The sequence below is a fragment of the Macrobrachium nipponense genome, chromosome 2 (assembly GCF_015104395.2).
Source record: "Macrobrachium nipponense isolate FS-2020 chromosome 2, ASM1510439v2, whole genome shotgun sequence".
Classification (NCBI taxonomy): Eukaryota; Metazoa; Arthropoda; class Malacostraca; order Decapoda; family Palaemonidae; genus Macrobrachium; species Macrobrachium nipponense.
Genome location: NC_087201.1, coordinates 70,635,628 through 70,662,515, shown reverse-complemented (window position 1 = coordinate 70,662,515; position 26,888 = coordinate 70,635,628). Strand labels below are relative to the sequence as shown.

At 37.0% G+C, this 26,888-nt stretch overlaps 1 protein-coding gene across 1 annotated transcript in view; it reads right to left on the bottom strand.

Moving 5' to 3' along the window:
- The window catches only part of LOC135220658 (carnitine O-palmitoyltransferase 1, liver isoform-like), a 485,885-nt gene that overhangs the window by 121,875 nt on the left and 337,122 nt on the right, over positions 1-26,888 (bottom strand). The window contains 2 exon segments of the mRNA XM_064258010.1: positions 2,378-2,492; positions 17,389-17,454. Of these exon segments, the coding sequence (XP_064114080.1) occupies positions 2,378-2,492; positions 17,389-17,454 (181 nt within the window).

Genomic DNA, 26,888 nt, shown 5'->3' with positions numbered 1-26,888 from the left:
TAAGAGAGATATTGGTATGAAACATTCAAAATATATATTGGAAAATGAATTCTTTTGTTATCATAAGTTTTTATCTTGAGCTAAGTTATATACGTATATTCTTTTTACACCAAAATGAAAGAAACATCATGAGTAGAAGCAATTTTTTTTTTACTTAATTTTAAAAATAGATTTCTATTGTCGATTTCATGAAGGAAATTAACTGCAAAGATGAGCCATCAAAAAAATAAAATTGAAAGAAACCTCAATGAGGGCTACCCTAGGTCATTACAAAATATCATGTCTTAAAAATAAGTTCCCAAAGTGTAAAGAATATTCTATTCTTTTTGATTTTAGGGCCAATTGCAGTTATATGGAAATTCTTATCATAGATCTTAAGTCCCGTTTCAGTGGCATAAAACCCGAGATATTATGTATCGAAAAGAGGCAAGTGATCCCACACCCCAAACTTTTAACTCAAATGTTTCAAAGATTGCTAGTGGATGGCATGAACACTAGGTGGCCCCAACCCTCAACAACCTTATGTTTAATCAATCATTTAATATGAGTGTGGTTTCAACATCCAGATATCGTTCTGCTTCTATGGCTCAAGAAAGTAATTACATACTTAGTAACTGAATACCCAATTCAGCGTTCATGCTTCACTTGTTTGTTTTTTTCCCCTAAACCTTTAGTCCTTTTTAATTGAAAAACACTATAGACGTGTTTACGCATTTGGATAAAATCTAAATGCTCCAGAACTTATTCTAAGTCTTTTATTAACCTGTTAAGCATCACCCACGTAATAATACATTTACCGCGATCTACTCGGTAGCGCCTTCAACGGGATATTACGTTCAAGACTTTAACTGTGCTTGTCAAGCCGTCAGTCCCGTAATATTACGTTTACTCGTATAGAAATTGTAGGAACATCATTTGGTAACACACTCAGAACACGGGAAACTTATTCCCAGCCTGGCAACTCTTTCCTGGTGGTCGCTTATGCTAGAAAACTGCCTGGTCCTGCTGGTTTTCTTTCAATACGCTTCAGGCGTTTATCGAGAAAAATAGATTTTCGAGTCTTTCACAATGAATATCCCAAAGAGGAAGCGTATTTCTTCAGCTGAGATCAATCAAATACTAGATGAGGAGTCAGATATTGATGACCTATTTGATGATGAGAGCTCTAGTTCTGAATCCTCCAGTGATGAGGATACAAACTTCTTCAAATAGCGGGAGTGAAGATCCCTTTTCTTTGCGAGTGACTGGACTCAGAGAGAGAGAGAGAGAGAGAGAGAGAGAGAGAGAGAGAGAGAGAGAAGAGGAGAGAGAGAGAGAGAGAGAGAGAGAGAGAGAGAGAATCCCTTTATTTTTGTTGATGATCCTGGCGTGAAATTTACAGTTGAGGATAAAGAGAATCCATTAGAATATTTTGAGAAATATTTTGATGATGAAATCGTTGATTACCTCGTGAAAGAAACAAACAGATTTGCAAATCAGTTTCTAGATGAGAATGTAGAACATTTTTCTCTACAATCACGAGCACATAGATAGATGGTTTGACACTGTGAAGTAGGATTGTGTGTAGCCCCTTGCTTTAGAGATTGGCATATGAAAGAATAATAGTGCATATATGTATAATATTTTTCATTCAGTATTATGAATTCTTTTGAAATAAAATAATTGTAGTATAAATTTTTTTTACTCCAACATTTAATAATTTCCTACACTTAACTACAGTATGAATAATAAGCATAAAAATCAATATTAAATTTGGAAAACTATCATCAGTGCTATGATCGCTAACTACAAAAAAAGCGTGACGGTACGTTAGCAGCGAGCTCATCCGGGGGGGACGCTTAACAGGTTAAGACTGGAATCTAGTGTCTTAAAAGTTGGTTCTGACACTGATCAACATTACGACATCTGTACCCATAATCTACAGTATATGGATAAAGTAGCTGATTTATACAGTAACATAAATGTAGATCTATCCATTCCTGTATGTAAAAAGAGCATCTTTCCTTTTATGTTAGCAAGTTATGTTGCTTTTCCAACTAATGAGTAAAAAATCTGACCTAAAACTGTTGCAAATAGACAAAACTATATAACTCTAACTTCCAAACTAACATAATTATGATGTCATTAAACAGACAACAAAACATGATGGCTTATGAAGAATTGAAAGCAACAGACAAGTCGTTCATATACTTTAAAAATGGCAAGGTATAGCAAACATTAAGAACACACGTTGAGTTAAGTGGTCCATTTGCCATTTATCAACTTTCTCATGATGAATAGTTACCAGATATTCATAACTTACTTTGACCAAAGTGAAAAATTGAATACAAGAGACATTTAAAAGACAAACGTAAACAAAATGAAAGTTATAACTTACTTTGTAAGAGACATCAATGGCTGTTAGGCAGTCCTGACTAAGATCCCACTTAAGCCTTGTGGGAATTGGTGGGTCGCAATTCACTTTACCCGTGCAGTTGCCTTCTTCATCATATCTGTATTGGTTATCAGAATTAAACCACCCACAGGGTGGAGGAAGAAATTAACAAGTGTACAAACCACAAAATAAGCAGAGCTTTACATCTAAATTTAAAGACCAAACTATGATACCAACCTAAGAGAGCAAAGGACTATTAATGGACTACTTTAAATTGCTGTATGTTCAAGAAAAACAAAGCTCTGCAACACTACGACCTTAAATCATAAAAGTACGTAATACTAATTCTTTTACACAACATCAAAATATCCAGTTACACTGTACAGTTGTCAATAAGGTTATATGGCTATATGTACATAACTCTGAACCCTCACACCTCTAAAATTTGAGCATAACCATTTCACATAATGGATACACAAGGACAATCCAACTTCTTAACAAGAAAACCTAAAGATCAAAGAAAGAAATAAAATAAACTAGTAAAATAAACTGCGAAACTGACTGAAACCTTAACATTTTCAAGGTTGACTTATCTCTCCAAAAAAAGCAATGAACCAAACAAGATATTAAAGACCTCAATATAGTATATACTGTATCATTATACAGTCAACCCCCACTATTTGCAGACTTATGATGCTTGGACTCGCCTAATCACAGATTTTTCTATGGACTGTACAGTATACCCATTATTCGTGACAAATTCGCCTATTTGCTGTATCTTTCAGAGAAATATTCACAAGTTACTGTATTTTCATAGTATTTTCTTGAAAAAATGCACTTTTTGTTATAAAACTATCAAAATACTCAGGTATAGGCATTTTTCATTTCTTTGTTTGTTTGAACTATTAAAATAGTTAGTTCTAAGCATTTTTCAAGGGGTTTCAAGTATTTGCGGATCTTAGCTATTCGCGTGGGTGGGTGGTGCTCATCCCCCGTTAATACAGGGGGTCTACTGTATATGTTAGCCCCTGCTATACTATCAATTGATAAACAATATATCACTAGTAGAGTATTTAATTTAAGCTATCCAAGGTCATCTGACCCTTTATCCATCCTGTGCATTTAAAAAAAAATTATACTGGATAATAATGTAAGTTGTCTTGTCAGTCGTGTCAGACTAATGATATTGCTATGTACTGTAGTACTAGTATACATCAGTTACAACTATGTATGTTCGCTTTGCATACGTATTCATATAATGAGTTCATTTACACTACTGAATTTGCCAAGGTGCCTGCAATGAATTTCAACTTTTGACTGCGGCACATATTTTGGAAATGATCTTACGATATTCATTTCATTATCCTTATGATGTTTGTCTCCCTCACAAAAAACTTGTAGTAAACACTTGTGCTTGAAGTCTAAATCTGTATGCTAAGAAAATACTGAAGTAGTGTACTTGCGTTTACTTTTAATTATCTTGTATTGGTATGAAACACAATATCTCTCTCTTATAAAAATGTTTCTTTTTATAAACTTCAAGAAGCAAAACTAAAGTGCATTATAACCCTCTATTGAAACCTTAAGCTACTGTAAGCTTGACCTGACTCTATGTATGAGTACATGCACTGGTAAGCAATTAAACTGTCTGATGTACAATGGTCATTATTATGTTCAAGATTTTAAGCTAGAACCAAGGAAAAATAGTCTTTTACCCAAGTTTAATGCATCTATACAAGTTGCCCCTTCCACTTGGAAAGAACCCATTCTCTCCATTCTCCCTTCTTCTCTTGAAAAAGCTGTCTCTTCTCCCATTGGTGCTTGGAATTACCCCCTGCAGAGCCTCCACTTCAAAAGGCCTGGAAAGCAGCAGCCCACCCTCAGAAGAACACCAGACCTAGGACTGGTCAGAGCCCTTGCTCCTGACCAGATACCACTGCCCTCACCCCCCCCCCCAACCCCCCCTTCCTGGGCCTGGCTTTCCCATGCTTTGGGAAGCCCCAAGTATACTTTAAAGTCCATAGTGCCGAGACATCAAGGAGAAGACTACCAGCCTCATCAATAAGGTACTGTAGGGAAGTTCCATTTCAACCAGGGAATTGTTTTTACCTTTGTCTGTATTTCATTTCCTTTTTTTTTTCCAAGGCGACTTGTGCAGTTTTTCAGTCCCCCTGCCCTCTGGGCTCAATTCTGTAATTACTCCCCTGTGATACTAGAAACATCCCCCGAGTGAATTTAAGGCACGAAATAGTTTCTGCTGTGTAAATCTCCCAGTCATTTCATTCCCCCAGGAGTGGCCTTTTGATTGAAAGAAAGTAGTGAGTAACGTTTGTCCTCGTGTGCCCCCTGCCTTATGCCTGTGTCCTCTATTTGCAGACAAACGCTGTGCCTGGCTGTGGTAGGAACTGGAAATCCCTGAAGCTTGCAATCTTGATCCGTTGCACAAATTTCTAAACGCCGTAGCTGAACTGCTCCCACCACATGTTTGGGTGGATTGAAAAGCGGTCCCCCCCCTTGTGTTCCTGGACCTCTGTAAATCCATGTAAATATAGTGCCTTTAAAACTAGAGTCCAGCTTTTATGTAAATTCCTCCCTCCTCAGTAAAATCGGCCTTATGCCTGATAAGTTTAGTTTCTTTTTTTTCAGACCCTTCGTCCTCCAGTCAAGGCCTAAATTTTCAGTGTAATTGTATTTCTGGGAGGAATCGAGGTGGAATTTTGAATAATGTTTTGTTAAAGAGGTTGGCAGCATCAGTGGAATTGATTTTATATATGGTCTTTTCAATTCTGCTTATTATTTTCTTCTCATCAGGGCTGATATTTGCTAATAGCTGGTCGATGTTCATATTCTGGTTAAGATGTCTTCTAAAATTATAATTTATTCATGTGATACCTAAAAATAGTGCATGGTCGCTCTAGTTTACAAATTGTAGGCTGGAAATCAGGATTCATTCTCGTTCTAAGGACGTAGCAGAATTCCGTTTCCATCTGTATCTTCGATTCATTTTCAAGGAAGGGTGGGCTTGAACTGATTGGAATGGGGTTGTTCGATGGTATTTATAATGTTCTGGGTGCTCTGTCTAGTGAGAACTGAGTCAAGCCATCTCCCAGAGGTGGATGCTTGCACTGATCTTTGCGCACGGACGCTGGAGACTGGGAGGGTAGTATTGGGAAGGTCATTGCTGGTAGATGGGGGCACCACCTGATTGGTCCGTCTGATCGACTCTGGGGTGCTGGCAGGTGGCGCCCTACACGCCACCGTTGGGAGGAGGGAAGTCTCTTGTGTGGTGTTGACGCTGGGTCTATCCTTTCCTATGTGTAGGGACTCCAGGAGGTGGAGGTGATGGTGGTCTACCACCTTATCAATAATTCCAATGTTAGGAATTATGTCCTTTCTGGTCATCCTGATATTGTGGGTGTTTTTAGCATCTATTGATAGCACCTTCCTGAGTGTGGCAGGATACCCTCTTGGAAAATTGCATAGTTGTCATACCAATGTAAGTGCCAGGCCATTCCTGGACAGGGCATTTGTATTGGTAGACATCGTTAATTTTCTTGAGAGGGTCCTCCACCACGGCTCTGGATTGTTTTTCATGATCAGGCCACTGGTCTTCTTGCTTTTGTAGTAAACTATCAGCTTAACCTTTTTCGCAGGGTCCATAGAGGAGATGCTCCTCTATATGGTGTTGCGAAGCGCTGGCTCGTCCTCTTTGTATTTCTTGTGAAATACTCTCTTGTAAAAGAGAGTAACGTCTTCAAGGGCGGTTGGGCGAGGCTCCTGCTGAGATCATTTATCAATGCTTTTTCGAATGCTTTTTGTGATGTCCCGGTTGGAAAACGCATTGTTAATTAAAACCTGAGCAACACGCTCTAATTCAGTGTGTGATTCCTTCCAAGAAGAGCAGTGTGAGAGAGCTCTCCTGATGAAGACGCTGATCGCAGTGCACATTTATCTCTCTGGACACTCGCTCTCGCTGTTCAGGCACATGCCCAGGTTCGTGGGTTTCATATACACCTGCGTTACGAAGCTCTCTTCTTGTTGCTCAACGAGGACATCAAGGAAGGGGAGGCGACAGTCATAGCAATGTTCAATGGTAAAGTTGAGTCTGCTCTATTTCTTCCACTGCTGGTGCTTATGAAGGTGTTATCAATATACTGGACATACATAGACAGTTTCTCGATGGTGGTGAATACCCGACGTTCCACAGCACCCTTGCAAAAGTTCGCGAAAAGTACTCTGAGGGGAGAACCCATTGCTAAACCATCTTTTTGTGTGTAAATATGGCCTTTGTGGGTGGAGAAAGGGGCCTTTTTAGTACAAATCTCAATGAGTTTTTGAAGGACATGTGCAGGGATGTTTGATGGGGGCGTGGAGTCTTCTCTATATACACAATCCAGAATTATCTGGATCGTTTCATCCATGGGGACGTTCGTGAGGAGGGACTCGCCATCCATCGATGCAATAATTCCTCCGGGGGGTGTGGGAATTTTGCTAATAATGGGGCATAACGGGTTTCCCTGGTTTATGGGTTTTAACATTCCTGTATACATGTAGCCAAGGTTGTAGTCCCCTAAGATCGGCAGCAAGTGAAGGGTGTTGGAAGCTGCAATGATAGTCTCAAGAATCCTATTAGCCTCACATTTAATGTCATCTACCGGGTTCTTAGTAATTCTCTGAAATCTGCTGCTGTCTGCCAGTATCTCATCCAACTTGGGATGGTATTCTTCAATGGAAATGAGTACAAATGCAGCGGTTTATCAGCCTGTCGGACCTGACATCTTCTTTAGCTCAAAGTTCTTTGGCTGCTTCCCTCAGGCACCTGTCGATCACATCACTCTTGTAATCACAGTGTTCTGTGATTACAAGAGGAGGGGTTGCAGGGCGTCCGTAGTACATATGGGGCACTGATCTTCATGCTTGTGTATGGTGTCCAGCAGGTACTCTATCTCAAGGCGTTTCTCCATGGGCCTCAGTCAGGTAGAGAAATGGCAATTGAGTCCCATACATAGAATTCGGTCTTGTTTGGCTGTGTAGGTACATAATCGGTCAGATTAATGTAATCTTCTCTCTTCTGTGGGAGCCAAAGTTTTCCTCTGTTGAGGGTGATCAGCTTCTTCATTATCATCCTCATTCTTTTTTTGGCCCCATTAAACATCCCTGAACATACCCTCTGAAAACTCCTTGAGATTTGTACAAAAAAGGCCCCTTTCTCCACCCACAGAGGCCATATGTACAAACAAAAAGATGGTGTAGCTATGGGTTCTCCCCTTTGAGTACTTTTCCTGAACTTCTACATGGGTGCTGTGGAACGTCGGGTATTCGCCACCATTGAGAACCTGTATATGTACGCCCGGTATATTGAGGACACTTTCATAAGCGCTAGCACAGTGGAAGAAATAGAGCACCTGCAACAAGCCTTCCATGACCTCAGCAGACTCAACTTCACCATCGAACATTCCGTGACCATCCTCATCGGGCAACAAGACGAGAACTTCATAATGCAAGTGTATATGAAACCCACAAGCCTGGGCATGTGCCTGAATGGTGAGAGCAAGTGTCCAGAGAGATACAAGTGCACTGCCATCAGCGCCTTCATCAGGAGAGCTCTCTCACACTGCTCTTCTTGGAAGGACACACACATTGAATTAGAGCGTGTTGCCCAGGTTTTAATTAACAATGGGTATTCCAACTGGGACATCACCAAATACATTAAAAAAAATTGATAAGTGGTATCAGCAGGAGCCTCGCCCAACCGCCCTTGAAGACATTACTCTCTTTTACAAGGGAGTATTTCACAAGAAATACAAAGAGGACGAGCCAGCGCTTCGCAACATCATAGAATGGAATGTCTCCCTTACGGACCCTGCGAAAATGGTTAAGCTGATAATTTACTACAAAAGCAAGAAGACCAGTGGCCTGATCATGAAAGACAATCCAGACCCCGTGGTGCAGGACCCTCTCAAGAAAACTAACATTGTCTACCAATACAAATGCACTCTCCAGGAATGCCCCAGCGCCTACACTGGTATGACAACTATGCGATTTTCCAAGAGGATATCTTGCCACGCTTAGGAAGGCGCCATCCATAATCATGCTAAAAACACCTACAATATCAGGATAACCCAAAAGGACATAATTCCTAATTTTAGAATTATTGATAGGGCGGCAGACCACCATCGCCTCCACCTCCTGGAGGCCCTACACAAGAGACTTCCCTCCTCCCAATGGTGGTGCATAGGGCGCCGCCTGCCAGGATCCCAGAGCCAATCGAATGGACCAATCAGGTGGTGCCTTCATCTACCAGCAATGACCTTCCCAATACTACCCTCTCAGTCTCCAGCGTCTGCACACGAAGATCAGTGTAAGCATCCATCTCTGGGAAACAGCTAGACTCAGGGACTTAATCCCGTTCAGCCAATGAAAACTCAGATCTCACAAGACAGAGCACCCGGGACACTATAAATACCATCGAACGACCCCATTCTAATCAGTTCAAGCCCACCCTTCCTTGAATATGAACCGAAGATACGGTTGGAAACATTGCAATTCCGCTACGCCCTTAGACAATGAGAACAAATCCTGATTTCCAGACTACAATTTGTAAATTTTATGGTGACCAAACACCACTTTTAGTTATCATATGAATGAATTAATTTTTTGGGTTACCATATGAATAAATTAATTTTTTTAGAAGACATTTCCTTTAGCCACAATATGAACATCGACAGCCCTATTAAGAAAAAAAATACTAAGAACTGAAAAGGCCACATATAAAATCAATCATTATTATTCTATTAAAGGAGATTGCTGCTTCAGCTGCAGATTTTATAGAAATTCTTTTCTATTCTACTTATTACGGCTTTTTCAACATTGCTTAAGACTGGCAAGTTATGCGTCTATGGAGGACATATTAGGAAAGAGTAAAAAGTTGCTTATATGCTTAATTCAAATTAAGTTAAATCTGGCATAAGTTATTCATAGACTAATGCAATTTCCAGCAAATATTCATAATAACGAAAAATATTAAAGTTGAAGGTCAATGTTTCTTCTGGTTCTGACCAGACATTTTCAAGGCTGTGGCTTTGAGTAGACTGAGGTTAGATACATGTTCTAACGTATTTATAGTTGGGGGCTAGCAAGGGGTCCCACAAGCTGAATTTTCATTGGTTGGGTGCATGATGTTAGTCTCCTATTGGCAGCTGGAAGGTATCTTCCAGCTACTTCCCATAGTTGAAGCTCTCGCTGCTGCAACCTTGCAGACGGGCGGAGCTGAATTGTCTCATCACTGGGTGGTGCATGACGTTGTGTGACGTCACAGCGGGCCAAATTCTCATAGGCTGCTGGGTGGCTGGTATGATCAGGTATGACTGGGTTGGTATTGTCTCTCGTTCTGGTATTGTCGTGATTTGGTATGTTCCTCTGTAGGCTTGTGAGGAGGAAAAGCACCTCTTGGGTGGTATTTAGAGGGCTTTTCCCATTGAGTGAGGAGGGCCTCTAACAGACGGAGACATCTCTGATACGGACCTCTCCCGATTATCCCTGTTTTTTTTATAATCCCATCTCGGGAAATGGCTTCATAATGTATGACAAAGTATGGTTTCTAATGGCCCCTTCTTATGCACAACAGGAGATCCTCTTCAACAGAGGTGTTGTGGTCATCCCAACAAAGGCAGTGGGGCATCTGCAGGCAGGGCATATGAATTAGTATACCATGTTAGTCTGCTTCAAATGGTCTCGCACTTGTGGGGTGGGGTTATTTCTCATTATCAGGTCTCATGTTTGGCATTTCTTGTAATAAATAACAAAATCGATGGATCTGTCTTCTTCTGTAGGGGAGATGTTTTCTATGATGACCTCCATGGCCTTTTCATCCTATCAGTACTAGGAATGCATCGTAGCCTTGAAGATCATCTTGATGATTTCCTGGAGATGGGGTTGCAGGCTCTCACCTCTGTTGTACCATCTGTTTGGGGCTGCTTGGACTTCCTTATTAAGTTTATTTGGATACCCGTTGTTGATGAGCATCTGTGAGGCATGGTCAAGTTCTTGGTAAATGCCCTGCCAGATAGAGCAGTAGGTGAGGGCCCTTTTTACAAAAACCCTGACTGTTGTACACTTGAATCCAGCTGGGCACTCACTGGCACCATTGAGGCACATTCCAAAATTGGTTTTCTTCGTGTAGACCGAAGTATGGCGGCCGACTTCAGTTTTACTTAGAAAGATGTCGAGGTTGTTGGTATTGAACTTGACGGTGTAATTCAGTATGCTGCAACTCTGGAACATACACTGAAATGCTTCAACCTTTTCCTCATTGTCAACTTGAACGAAGCTGTTGTCAATACCCTGCATACTTGCAGGGATGTCATATTTGCGTGAAGACTCCCTCCTCCACAGTTCTCATACAAAAGTTGGTGAATAGGACACCCAAGGGGGATCCCATTGCTACACCATCCTTCTGGCAGAACATCTGGCCTCTATGGGTGGAGAGGGGGCTTTCTTGTACAAGTCTCAAGGAGGGTCAGCAAGGAAGTTTCAGGGATGTTGAGGGAGGGGGGGGGTTTATTGGTCCCCATAGACACTAAGATCATGCCTATAGTTTCACTATCTGGGACATTCGTAAACAACGATTCTATGTCCACCAAGGCATGATTCCTGTTCCTGGAGAGTCCCGAATTTCTTCAAGGAACTCCACCAATGAACACAGGTTATAGCTGCTCAGTACATAGGGAGTAAAAATGTGGTTTAGGTGTTTGGCCAAGGCAGAAGTAGAGGCTGGCAACTGGCTGATAATGGGGGCGGATATGGTTTCCATATGCTGCAGTTATCTCAGGGATACATCAACTATAACCAACCCCAGATCAAGATGCTTTATTAAAACTTGGCTGTTGAACTCCATTCAGCAGTAAGAAAGCCATAATCTTATCAGAACCACCAACTTCCTACAATCTCTTCTACTTGCCAAAGCTCTCACAGAATGTGGATTTTACAGCAATGGTATCTTCTCCCGTGAATTAAAGGAGGCAGCAAAGGGATTGAGAGCAAAAGAGAGATGCCAACATTATCATCAACCCTGTGAATGCTGTGGCAAACACCGTACATTTCCCGCCATCATGGGAGACTACCCAGTAACAGGAATCATTGCCTTACTGAACATAGAATCCTTGTTTACGAACAGTCCGGTTAATGAAACTATAGGCATGACCTTAGACCATGTCTATAGGGACCAATCAACACACCACTCAACATCCCTGAAGGTTCCTAGTGGGCCTTCCTCAAGATTTGCATGAAGAAAGCACCTTCTCTACCCATAGAGGCCAGATATTCTGCCAGAAGGATGGTGAAGTAATGGGATTCCTTTGAGTGTCTTATTAAACAACTTTTATATGGGAACTGTGGAGGAGAGATTCTTCAAGCACATATGACTTCTCAGCAAGTACTAAGCAAGATATATTGACATCTTTGTTCAAGCTGACAATGATGAAGAGGTAGAAGTGGTCCGTCAAATATTCCAGAGTACTGAACTACACCGCTGAGTTCAGTACCAATGACCAGCTACCCCTCCTCAACATCCTTGTGAATAAAACTGAAGAAGGCCTCCATACTTCTGTCTACACAAAGAAAATAAATTTAGTAATGTGCCTCAATGGTGACAGTGAGTGCCTAGCCAGATTCTACAGCACGACAGTCAGGCCTTTCATAAGAATGGCCTTCAGCCACTGCTCTACCTGGCAGGGCACCCATCAAGAACTCTATCATACCTCACAGATGCTCGTTTACAACAGGTATCCAAATAAACTAGTCAATAAGGAAGTCTAAGCAGTCCTGGACAGATAGTACAACATAGGTGAGAGCCCACAGCCCCAAACCCAACCCCAGGATGGCATATAGAGCTTCTACAAGGTTACGATGCCTTCCCCTTACCGAGAGGATGAAAAGTGCATGAAGATCATTACGGAAAACATCTCCCCTGCAGAAGAAGACAAATCCATCGATTTTGTTATTTATTACAAGAAGCACCAAACGAGGGACCTAATAACGAGGAATAACCCCACCCCACCAGTGCGAAACCCTTTGAAGCAGACTAACATGTGCACCAATTAGTATGCCCTACCCATGGATGCCCTGTCGCCTATACTGCCATGACCACAACACATCTTTCGAAGAAGATATACTGCCATGCACAAGAGGAGCCATTAGGAACCATACTTTGGCTATACATAATGTAGGCTACCATGATGGAATTATCCAAAGCACAGAGACGTCTCCATCTATTAGAGGCCCTCATCATTCAATGGGAAAACCCCTCTTTAAATACCACTCAAGAGGTGTTTTTCCTCTCCACAAACCTACGGAGGAATACAATGGTACCAGACCCCCCTTGAATAGCTAGAACTTGCAAATAGTTGGAACCCCTATAAAAATGCTTAAAACCTCCTATTTTGCTAGTTAAAACTCAAGAAAAACCCACTACAAATTTTGATACCTGGTTTTTTAATAGTTTTATCACAAAAAGTACATTTTATGATGAAATTGATTTAAAAAACCAGGAATTTGAGGATATTTCTCATAAAAAAAATGCTGTGAATAGGTGGATTTTCCACGAATAATGTGGGGAAACATTCCAGAGAGAAATCCCCAAATGTGTGAGTCCGTGAATCCTTTGAACGCGAATACAGGGGGTCCACTGTATACCAAATCATGACAATACCAGAATGAAACACAGTACCAACCATACCGGTGGAGCTCGACTGTGTCATCAATGGACGGTGCTTGACGTTGCATGACATCAGTTGGACACTACTTAACGTCATGGCGGGCAGAATTCTCATTGGCTGCTGGGTGGCTGTTATGATCTGGATGACTGGTATGGTTGGTTATTATTAATAGGGGTTAGTTTGTCCAAACCTCAGAGGTCTGAAAAAACTAACCCTATTAATAATAATAACCAACCATACCAGTCATCCAGATCATAGCAGTCACCCAGCAGCCAATGAGAATTCTGCCAGCCATGACGTTAAGTAGTGTCCAACTGACGTCATGCAACGTCAAGCACCGTTCATTGATGACACAGTCGAGCTCCACCGGTCTGCAAGGTTGCAGCAGCAAGAGCTTCAACTATAGGAAGTAGCTGGAAGATACCTTCCACCCATCAAAAGGAGATGAGCATCATGCTCCCACCCAATGAAATGTCAGCTTGTGGGACTCTCCTGTTAGCCCCCCCGACTATAAATAGGGTAGTATATGACTCCAACATCAGTCTACTCAAAGCCACAGCCTTCAGAATATCTGGTCAGAACCAGAAGAAACGTCAGCCTTCAACTTTGTTTTTCACCAGTATGAATATTCGCTGGAAACTGCAACAGTCCATAGATAATGTAGGCCATATTTGACTTTACTTTGAATTGAGCATTTCAGGCAGTCCTGGTTATCAGCAGGGGTTCCATTCCTGGGGGGTGTGCCAATAAGTGAAAACTACCATTAACCGAAACTTGGTGATTTATGGCACCATAATGGCCCTGATAACCAGTTATTGGTGCCTTAAGCACCCTTATTGCAGTTCAATTAGGTATGTTATGGTGCCGTAACTCTATTATGGTGCCAATAACCGAAACTTGGCCTGTTATGGCACCATAAATCACTGATTTTATGGCGATAGACAAACCCCTAAAACTGGATCACCAATAGCTGGGGACTGCCAGTAATTAACTTTTGACTCTTTTCCTGATATGTCCTCCATAGGCACATTACTCGCCAGTCTAAGTAACACTATAAAGCTGTAATAAGAAGAACAGAGAAGAATTTCTATAAAAAATCAAAAGCAGCTGAAGCAGCAATCTCCCTTAATATAACCTACTTGAAAGAGGGTCTTCTGCCTAAATATACTACTATTATTATTAATTATTAATATTATTGTTCAGAAGATAAAGCCAATTTTTATGAGAAGCCCACAGGGGCCAACGACTTGGAATTAAAGCTTCCAAAGAATACTGTGTTCACTTGGAAGATGAAAGATGAGGTAAAGGGAAATACAGAAAGAAGAGATCTCACTTGTTAAAAAAGAAAAAAAAAGAAAAAATAAAGTATATTAAAATGCAAGAATAGTGTTAGGGTAGTAATGCACTGCATCTTCATTTGAAATTCTGAAGTTCCAATTACTACAATTAACCCTCTGGGAGGCTGTTCCACAATCCAATGGAGTGAGGAATAAATGGACATCTGGAACTGAGAAGTTCCACAGTGAGGCACATTTACTGTAAGCTGGTACTGATGTTCAGCTAATCTGGTTGCTCTTGGCAAGAAAGGGGATTAGGGATCAATTGTGAATGTAAATGACCTATGTTAAAATACAACTTGTGACCATCAATGTCCTAATTGCTAATATTATGAAACAGAAACCTACCACCACAAACCACTCCATCTAAAAAGAGATAAATCTCTGTTAGAAGAAGCCATCTGCACCAGAGAACAGTGTTCTAAAAAGGGTTGCACAAATTTTATAGAAGGACAAATGATCTAAAAAGGGTTGCACAAATTTTATCAAAGTGATAAAAATATGAGGCCTTATGAACAATATCTAAATTTAGTGTGGCATTTCCTGAAAATTTCATTAGATGTTTCTCAAAAGTAGGATGGGAGTCAAAAGTTACATAGAATAGTTGAAGCTTCAGACTCATTCAACAAAATCCCATCCATCTGAAGGGGAAATGTGGTGGAAAATCTATACAAAATCTGCTAGGTTTTCTGGAGTTCAACCTCTTAGCCCAACAACATATATATCTAAGAAACCAAACCCATAAAATTTAAGGAGAAAATAGTACATGAAATGTGACATTACAAGTGATGTCCATCAAAATCAAAGAAATGACTCTGTAACAGCACTCAAGGGTATAAGCCACGTAAAGATGTCATAAATCATGAGTATCAACATTGTGGACTTAATGGAGTAAAAATCACAAAAATATGCCTTGAGGATATTCTCTCTATGCAACAAAATCTAGTATCCACAAAGTAAAATATGAAGTAAAATCTAAAAGGAGGAAGCACATGAATGTTTCCTAAAAAATAACAAGATAATGTAATAAAAAGACATAAGCCAAAAACCGAGTTAGAAACTTCAGGATCAAATACTGCATATAGACATATACAAGTGAACCACAACTAACTGTCAAAAGAGATGCACTTATGGAGAGAAGCTATAACTAGTTTAATTATAAAGTAAAACCATTCTAACAACAATGCAATACAAAATATGATCAAAACCTTGGTAACCTTTGTTAAGGAGTCTAAAAAATTATTTTAGGAGTTTTGGCTCACTGATCTCATCATATCTGAACCTATTCAATTTTTTTAGGCATAAATTCTAAAAGTAATACAATATTATCCAACAGGTTATTATTGACCCCTAGGGTTATTATTACAAGAGGTTTTTTGGTGGATTAGTCCACTATTTCTCACCTTAACAAAACTATAAATATCATTTTATAAGTCCCATTTTCCTAAGGAACTAAAATTTTCTGCTTGCACACCAATACAAAAGGAAACAATACTTATTATAACTACAATTGAAAGGGAGTTTTTTTTAACCCGCTATTATGACCAATTATCTAAAAATCCATCAGATGACCTATGCTATTTTGAAAACTATAAAAGTTTAATGCAACATAGTGTTCATTTACATAAACTGCAATTTTGATCTAGTTTTCACACTTGCTAAAAACTGCAAGAAATAGAAACACAACCTGAACTTACGGTCTACTTACCAAGAATGCATGAAAGATTAAAGACTTTGATTTAGATACTGCACATGATTTACTCTCCAATGAATATCCCTACAAAACTTTCTCTTAAAAAATAAATTAGTAATCATATTAATATTAACTATCATGTCACATGTAATGAAATAAAAACTTAAAATTTACAACAAAAACAATATTAATGATATGAAAACTGAATTTAAAAAGACATGGGCATTAACTTACATGTTCTTAAACTATGCTATATGATAAAGGTCATGCAATAATTAAATTACTCCAGGAGGGTATAAGAGGAAACTCATAGAATAAAAAGTGTCCATGCATCAGATATTAGTAAATGTTGCCATACCTTAGAAGCTCTACACTATACAACTTGAAGGGTTTCATGCAAACAAAGCACACGCAGCATAGGAATATTTCAAAAGCAATTATATTTCAGGGTAATATCGTACCTTACCAAACTCGAGTACAACATGTAAGCAATTACTGCACAAAAATCTGTATGCATAACTAGCACTATCTTGAAATTATTAAAGCCAGGCAAATGATTACAAAGCTTATGTATTCAGCAAAATTAAATAAAGTACAGTACTAATTCTTTTCCAATATTTGGTATTTTAACTAGTTTTCCCATAACTAGTTCATAAGACCTTGATTATCTAATAACAATGTGCTTTCACACCTGTACATCAATATAATTAAACCCACAACCATGAACACAAATGTAGTTAACAAGGAAACTGGTTTTCAAATAACTCTCCTTTGTAGTTCAAGGCACAATGAATTGTGTGGCAACATTAAAGGAAAGAATCTAAGAATTCATTGCAACAAAGACTGTACACTAAAATATTTGACTAAGGCAGATGAAAGGACAAAATTTTAAGGCCAATAATTTTTCACGGAGGCTTTGCTTTCTTAATGGTAAGCACCATTTTTACTATATGTCCTTCCAACTGAACCTGGATTTCATTCAAATCTATACCAAAAAGAACTGTAACCTACTAATTTTTCTCAACTATACTTAACGCCAATTATTTTTTTTATATGATCAGTTATCAAATCTTAAACTTTTCCCTACCTAGTTATTCATAGCAAAAAAACCTGAAAAACAAACAAAAGGTTTTAATAATAAGTTTTAAAATATCTCACACAGCATGCAATAAAGTCTACTCTATGTTAATCCCAAAATGGATTAGAAAGGAAAAGAGGATAAAGAAATCAGAAACATGCTACAGCACTCCCTCTCTTTTATCTCCATACCCATATTCAAAGAGATCCTCAGCCATAATGAACTCCCAGAGGTGGCCCATGACTGGGGCGTCTGCCCTGAGAACGTAATAAAAAAAAAAGAAAAATGAAATTAAACCAAAAGGATAGACAATAAAACTAAACTGCCAAAGAATGGGTAGCAAAGCAAACTTACAAACTGCCCTCATATCCATAGCTGCTGTGCTAGCTAATAAAAAACAAAAAAACAAAAGGAAATTGCATTATATTCGAGTGAAACCTGGAACTAAATACATGCACATTCCATTTGCTATAACAGATAACTGAATCACCAGCAACATCATGCACCACTGAGACTTCAGAGGTCATCTCAAAACTAAGAATAGAAATAAAAGAAAAAAGGTATAAAAGATTCCTTAACTCAACTATACGTAATACCAAAATATTTTTAAACACTATAATATATACATATAAATTACTTGGATACACTTGCCACTACAAAGCCCTAAGATCCAAGTGCAAGATATTTGAAGCTGTTATGACATTCGGTGGCAGGAAACAACCCATGTCACCATAATCATGACAAGGTCACATTGCTGACCTCATCAGGTAAACAACCTGACCTTGTCATGATTATAGTGACGTGGATTGGTTTCCATCTACTGAACATCATAACGGTTTCAAATTTCTTGCGCTTGAATCTTAGGGCTTTGTAGTAACAAGCATATCCATAAAGCATGAAGAATTCAAGAAGTTATGAGGGTATTGTGGCTATTACAATTATGTAAATAGATATACAAAACATAGTATAAATATATATACTACAGGAAGTTCCCTGGTTACAACAGGCTCAGCTTACAACGTTTCGAGGATATGAGGATTTTCAAATATATTCATCAAAAACAATTTTCCGGGTTACAATGCACGTTCTGGATTTACACAGCCAATCCGATAGAAGAAATATGTATGGTTCCAAAATGTCAGAATAGTTAAAATTTGGAGGTTTTCTGATGAAAAACTCAAAAAAATGTAGTTTACAACATTTTCAAGACAACCAAAGTAATAAAAGTAAGGTTTTTTTTATTTTTTTTGATGATATTTCGTGGTTAAGACGATATTCAGCTTACAATGCAGTCGGAATGGAACCCCCTCCATAAAACAGGGCCTGCCTGTGTACAGTGGGCTCTATTTGCATTCTTCAGATTCGCGGATTTCTCTCTGGACCATACAATCCATATTTGCGGGGAATTCATCTATTCGCAGGTTTTTCCGACGATAAATAATCACTAATTAGTGTATTTTGATGTTATTTTCATGACTACATACATTTTTAAGATACAAAAATGATTTACTAATTTTAAAATATTAATACGTATTGATCAATACTGTGTTAGTAAGTTTAATAAGACTAAATGATATCACATAATAACAATAACAATTCTCTCTCTCTCTCTCTCTCTTACAGAGATGTAAGTTTTTTGTATGATAAATAAATGATTTACTAATTTTCTAATATTAATATTAATGTATAGAGCAATCAATTCATTAAAGAAAATACTGTAGTGAATTAAAAAGATTTTAGTTTATAAATTAAAAAATTATGTAAGAATAAAGGAATTCCCAGTCGTCTTGCATCTTTCTTTTGACCTCCAGGTACCAAACTGAGGTCCAACAGCTGTCAAATGTATCAAGTAATGTGACAGAAGGGGAGGGAGTTTTTATGGTACATGTATGTATAATATGTTTACTAATATTTTAAAATGATAATAATAATAATAATAATAATAATAATAATAATAATAATAATAATAATAATAATAATAATAATAACAACAACTGTAATTACAAAAATCATATGTGATAGTATTATACAGAAAAACTACAATAATCTTTCCATTCTCTCTCTCTCTCTCTCTCTCTCTCTCTCTCTCTCTCTCTCTCTCTCTCTCTCTCTCTCTCTCCTCTCTCTCTCTCTCTCTCACAGAGATGTATGTTTTTTTGTATGATAAATAAATGATTTTTTAATTTTCAAATATCAATATTAATGTAAACAGCAATAATATAAATTCATTAAAGTAAGCGTTTAGCTTATAAATAAAAAAAAACTATGTATGAATGAAAGATAATCCATTCTACCCTGCATCTTGTCTCTGAACTCCAGGTAGCCTAGCTGAGGTGGCTGGGGTCCAACAGCTGTCAAATATATCAAGTAATGTGACAGGAAGAGGAGTGTGTTTCCCACTTAAGCTCATGTAATTTTTCTCTCTTCTCTCTCTTTTACTGAGATGAGAGAATTTCTATGATACATGTGTATGTTTATTAACCCTTTAACGCTGAAAGGGTATAATAAAAATCGTCTCCCGTATGGCAAGGGGGTCTCGGAGTGAGCGCCGAAGTGGAAAAATATTTTTTTCAAAAAATCACAGCGCACTTAGTTTTCAGGATTAAGAGATCATTTTTGGCTCCTTTTTTTGTCATTGCCTGAAGTTTAGTATGCAACCATCAGAAATGAAAAAGAAGTATTCATTATAATTATATATATATATATAATATATATATATATATATATATATATATATATATATATATAATATATATAAATATAAATATATACTAAAATAACAAAATTTCATATATTAATATTCAAATCATGCTGTGAGCAAAACGGTTAAAGCTAACAAGTTAATTTTTTTTCGATGTATTGTACACTAAATTGCGATAATTTTGGTATATAACACATTGTAAAACAATCAAAGCAACACAGAGAAAATATTATCACAAATTGATGCATGAATTCGTAATGCGCGGACGTAAAAAGTTTTTTCAAAATTCACCATAAATCTAAATATTGTTCTAGAGACTTCCAATTTGTTTCAAAATGAAGATAAATGATTGAATATTACTATACTGTAAGTGTTTTAGCTTACAATTGCAGTTTTTGACCATTTCGGACGAGTTAAAGTTGAAAGAATGTAGAATTTTTAAAATATTTTTTCATATGCAAATATTTCAAAACTGATAAAAGCTACAACCATGGGTTGTTTCTAGTTGTATTGTGCATGAAATTGCGCACATTTCCATATATAAAACTTTATGTAACGGCTAATTTAAAATGGTGCAAACATTATGACAATCGCACGAAAAATTTATCGGAAGAGTTACTGCGCGGACATAAGGAAAAAGTTTTTTCATAAATTCACCATAAATAGAAATATTGTGCTAGACTTCCAATTTGTTGCAAAATGAAGGTAAATGATTGAATATTACTAAAATATAAGAGTTTTAGCTTACAATTAAGTTTTTCTACCATTTCGGTAGAGTCAAATTTGACCGAAGGTTGAAATTTTGGCACTTCTCGTTATTGATATGAAAATATTTCAAAACTGATAAAAGCTACAATAATGAGTATTTTTTGTTGTATTCTACATGAAATTGCACACATTTTCATATATAACACTCCATGTAACGGCTAATTAAAATGGTGCAAATATTATGTCAAAGTGACAAAATAATTTCTGAGATGTGTCACTGATACTTTTTAGTGCGACAAGAAAGAAATTCGCGCTTGCCGGCCTGTGTAACGATTGTAAACAAAACAACGCCTTGATCCGTGAGCTCCCAGCATCCCCCAAGGCGCGTGATTCAAAAGTTTTTGCCTGGTAGGCCTATAAGTAATTTTCCGCAAATTTTTAAAAAAACCCTTTTTTTATAGACGTTTAATACGCCCAATTGGCACACGAGAGACAATTTATGTCGACGTTTAATGCGTCCAATCTGCGTTAAAGGGTTAATATTTTTGCATAATAATAATATTAATAATATATAATTTCAAAATTCATTATGTGATAGTATTTTAAAGAAATACAATAATTAATCCATTTCACTCGTTTAAATAAGGATAACTTTCTCTTTCTCTCTCTTGCCACACGAGATACATGTATGTCATAGTGGTAACTCTCGCCCTCTGTTTGGGCTGGAAGTGTATGTATACAGTATATCTTTAAGGGCATTACACGTACTACATTTTATGGTAAAATAATAATATGCAGTACTAGTTTTCAAATAATATTAAGTTTAATGAGATTAAACAATACCAATAACATTTCTCTCTCTCTCTCTCTCTCTCTTACTTACGTTTGCTTAATTGTTTTGTAGTATAATTAAATGGTTTACCTTATGACTAATTTTCAAATATTAATAAGATTAATAAAAAAAATAGTGATTCCCAGTCTTTTTATCCACTTGGAGGAAGGAAGGTGGGGGAGTAAGTGACAGTTTGATATACATATGGTGGAAGGGAAGGAGTTTGAGTCTAGGAGTTATTCACTCTCTCCCCATTATTATTCTCTCTGTCTGAGAAATAATTCATAATTTTACTCTTGATGGTCAGATATATAATGTTGCCAATCAATCCTCTCTCTCTCTCTCTCTCTCTCTCTCTCTCTCTCTCTCTCTCTCTCTCTCTCTCTCTCTCTCTCTCTCAAAAGATGAATAAAGGAAGAATACAAATAGACCCTATAAGAAATGAAGGGAGATTAATGACTGAAAAAAAGGAAATATGCAACATATTTGCAGAAAGATATAAGAGCGAATTTACCCCTAATATTGATAATGAAGATAATGATACAGAAATAAGGGATGAAAATAGTGAATATTTATCAGACTTAGATATTAATGAAGCTGATATTGTGCAGGCTATTAATGAAATTAAAAATGGAGCAGCAGCTGGGCCTGATGGTGTCCCTGCTATATTTTGTCAAAGAAAGTAGTTCATTCTATCGCAAAGCCCCTTGAAATATATCAAAGCAAAGTGTTGATACAGGCAAGATTTATGATGAGCACAAATTAGCATATATTACCCCTACTTTCAAAAGTGGATCAAGACTAGAGGCAACTAATTATAGGCTTGTGAGTCTAACATTACATATTATGAAAGTGTATGAAAGGGTAATGAAGAAAAATATCATGAAACATTTAATAAAAAATAATTTGTTTAATATAGGACAACATGGTTTTGTAGCCAAAAAAGTACACAAACCCAACTATTAGTCCACCATGAGAGCATATATAAAAATATGAAAAACAGAAAAGAAACAGGTGTGGTTTATCTAGACTTTGACAAGGTAGACCACAATATATTAGCGAAGAAAATTAGAAAACTTAATATAGTGGACAAAGTAGGGAGATGGAAAAAAGAATTTTTACACTACAAAAAACAGATAGTTATGGCAAACGATGAGCAATCGGATGAAGTTCAGGTAATATCCGGTGTGCCACAAGGTACAGTGCTAGCTGCATTGCTGTTTGTTATTATGATTGCAGACATAGACAGTAATGTTAAGGACTCAGTAGCGAGTAGTTTCAAAGATGACACAAGAATAAGTAGAGAAATTACTTGTGATGAAGATAGGAACGCGCTACAAAGAGACCTTAACAAAGTACGTATATGAATATGAATAGGCAGAGGTAAATAGGATGGTATTTAACTGATAAATTTGAATTAATAAACTATGGAGACAGAGAAGGAAAGCTATATGCATATAGGGGACCTAATAACGAGACAATCACTAATAAGGAAGCAGTTAAAGACCTTGGTGTGATATCGAATAGGAACATATTATGCAATGATCAAATAGCAATTCTACTGGCAAAATGCAAAGCAAAAATGGGAATGTTGTTACTGCACTTCAAAACAAGAAAAGCTGAACACATGATTATGCTTTATAAAACTTATGTTCATAGTCCACTTGAATATTGCAATATGATATGGTACCCACAATACCAAAAGGATAGTGCACAAATAGAGAGTGTACAGCTAGAATAGAAGAAGTTAAGGATCTTGACTACTGGAAAAGACTACAATTTTTAAAATTATATAGTCTAGAAAGGAGAAGAGAACGCTACATGATAATTCAGGCATGGAAACAGATAGAAGGAAATGCTGAAAACATCATGGAGCTAAAAATATCAGAAAGAGCAAGCAGAGATAGATTAATGGTGCCCAAAACTATACCACGAAAACTAAGGAAAGCACACAGGACATTAATCCACTATGCACCAGCATCGACACTGCAGCGTCTATTCAATGCACTTCCCGCTCATCCGAGGAATATATCAGGAGTGAGCATAGATGTGTTAAAGAATAAGCTCAAAAAATATCCCAGCTGCATCCCAGGCCATCCAAGATTGGAAGATGCATTAGCAATTCTCTTGTGGACATTAGAATGGCCTCACACTGAGGGACCTAGGGCAACCCAAACAAGATGTAAGGCCTGTAAGGTAAGCTCTCTCTCTCTCTCTCTCTGTTATTGGCTGTAGGTATATATTTTTATGGTAAAATGTTTAAGATGACTTTGAAATGATATCAATAATATAACCCCAAAGATTAATACAGTAATAGGTTAGTAATTTAAAGTATATTTGAAGTAGGACGTTATTTAAGGTATAAATTTGGTATCTGAACTTTCAATATAGTCAATTATAAGCATTTTTCAGTGGTGGTTGTAACTATTCACAGGTTTTGACTATTTGCTGGGGTGCCTGGTACACATCCCCTGTGAATACAGGGGGAACACTGTATGTATGTATGTTTGTATACATATAGGCAGTCCCCGGTTATCGGCGGTCTCAGTTTTATGGTGCTTAAAATCGGCAACTTATGGCACCATAACAAAGGTGCCATTAACCGAAACTCGGTGCCATATACCCAATAAATCGCTGAGTTTCAGTTAATGGCAGTTTTCACTTATCAGCACCTGGCCGAGAACAGACCCCACCGATAACACACACACACACACACACACACACACACACACACACTATATATATACACACACACACACACACACACACATATATACACACACACACACTATATATGTATAGATATGTATATATATATATAATTATAATATATATATATATCTATATATATATAGTTATTATATTATGATATATATATATATATATATACAGTGGTCCCCCCGTATTCGCGGGGGATGCGTACCAGACCCCCCGTGAATAGTTAGAATCCGCAAATGTTTGGAACCCCTGTAAAAATGCTAAAAACAGCCTATTTTGTTAGTTAGAACTCAAGAAAAACCCACTAAAAATTTTCCTACGTGGTTTTTTTAATAGTTTTATCACAAAAAGTGCATTTTATGATGAAATCCATCAAAAAAACCAGGAATTTGTGGATATTTATCATAGAAAAATACCGCGAATGCGTGAATTTTCCCGCGAATAATGCAGGGAAACGTTCCCGAGAGAAATCCGCGAATGTGTGAGTCCGCGAATCTGGAGAACGCGAATACGGGGGGTTCCACCCCTGTATATTAATAATATGTATATGATATATATTAAATATATATATTATATATATATATAATATAATATATATAGATGTATATATATATGGTATATAATATGTTATATGTGTCTGTGTTATATATATCAGTATATTATGTGTATGTGTTGTATATATTATATAATATATGTATCTATAATATATTAATAAGTATGATATATATATATTATATCACTATATATACTATATATATATTTATATATTATATTATATGTATATGATATTATATTTATATATATATATATATATATGATATATTATAATACTATAACAATATATATATTATTATATATATTATAATATATATCATATATAATATAATATATATAAATATATAATATAAATTATAATATAAATATCTTATATCATTCTGATATAGAATATTATAGGATATATATATATATATGATATATATCTAATATATATATAGATATATATATATAGATATATATTATGATTTATATATATATATATATATATATATATATATATACATACACAGGCAGTTCCAAACTTACAACGAGGTTCCATCGCTGAGGTGCGGCATAAGCCGAAAATTGTCGTAAGCCGGAAAATGGTAAAGAATCCAGTAAAACCTTACTTTTAATCCTTTTGGGTGTATTAAAAACTATGTAAACTGAATTTTTACTTCAAATATTGATCAATTTGCATTTTTGGAGTAATATTTCTTCCATCATATCGGCATCATAAGCGCTGTACCCTGGAAATAATTTTGTAACCTTGGAATGCTGTAAGCCGGGGACACTCTCTCTCTCTCTCTCTCTCTATATATTCTATTATATATATATATATATATATAGATATATATATATATATATATATATATATAATATATATATATAACAATACACACACATACAGATTGTGCTGATAAGCAGGGATCAGCACATGCCAACACCAAAAATTCAATTACTGTCGTAGCTAGCCAAGCACCATAAAACCAGATCACCAATAACTGGGTACTACCTATTAATATCAAGCTGCCGCCACGCTTTTGGGGCTGGGGGGGGCAAAAGTTGACCACGTAATAGCAGAAAAGGGGGCATCAATGCAATTACTATGACAGCAACCTGAGCAAGAACCAATTATTGTGGGAATACTGGTTAATGGGAATGAAAAGTCAGGTAAGGGATACAGGTATTGAAGGTTGGGTTGGAATGGAAATGCCACTGCTTACTACCAGGTCCAATCAGCAGATAGACTGGTGACCCTCAGAGATCATGTGAAAGTCACAAAGTCTTCCAGTGTCAGTACTAATGTAAATTAACTGATGGTTTTTCCCTTTTGACATATTTAGACTTTAGACTGGAGAAACACAAGGTTTCTTGTGGTCAAATATTATTTTTCCTGCTACTAATAGTTCTATAGTGAGACAGATGCAGTGCTTCTCAAACTTTATTGTGTCTTCCTGAAGGGGGAAGATCACTCTCCTTGACAGATGAACAGATAAATGTGTTTGTTACAAATAAGATCATGTTATTTCCATAATATTATTTGGTAAAATGGGGGTAATATGAATGAAATGCTATCAACTGAGTTGCTGGTGTGCTGGGAAAGGGTGAATCTCAATAGAATGCAAGGTACAGTGTAAATAATTTGGTTCTAACCTCTTCTTATGACCTGTGCAAGTTGATTGGTAGCAAACCTTCCTTTAATTTAAGTTCAGGGTTCAATTCTGGATGTCAGGTGAACTTTATTTCTATACCACAGGACTTGTTATTTTCATAATATTCACTCAAAAGGGGCAATGCAAATGAAATACTATTAAATGAAAGACTGGTGATCGAAATTTGGTAAAATTCTCTGGCATGCAGTCTGCAGTCTGACCAAGTAAAGCCTAATAATTGGCTCCAACTATTCTTTAACCTTTACTATGAGTCAGTTGGTACTACCTTTGCCTTTCATTTGCATCCTGGGTTTGATCCTGAAGTAAAGTAGAAATATATATCTATTTTACACACATGCTTATGTGTTAACTCCCATCATGTTCACTCTATGGGATAATTTGAAGATGCTGTCAACTAAGTCACTTGAGGTTTAATATGTTGATTAAAAGCCATTGGTGTACGAACCATGCAGCCTACCACAAAAAAAGCCCCAGACATTGTAAATACTGAAGTTCCAGCTTCTTTTATTATCTGAATAA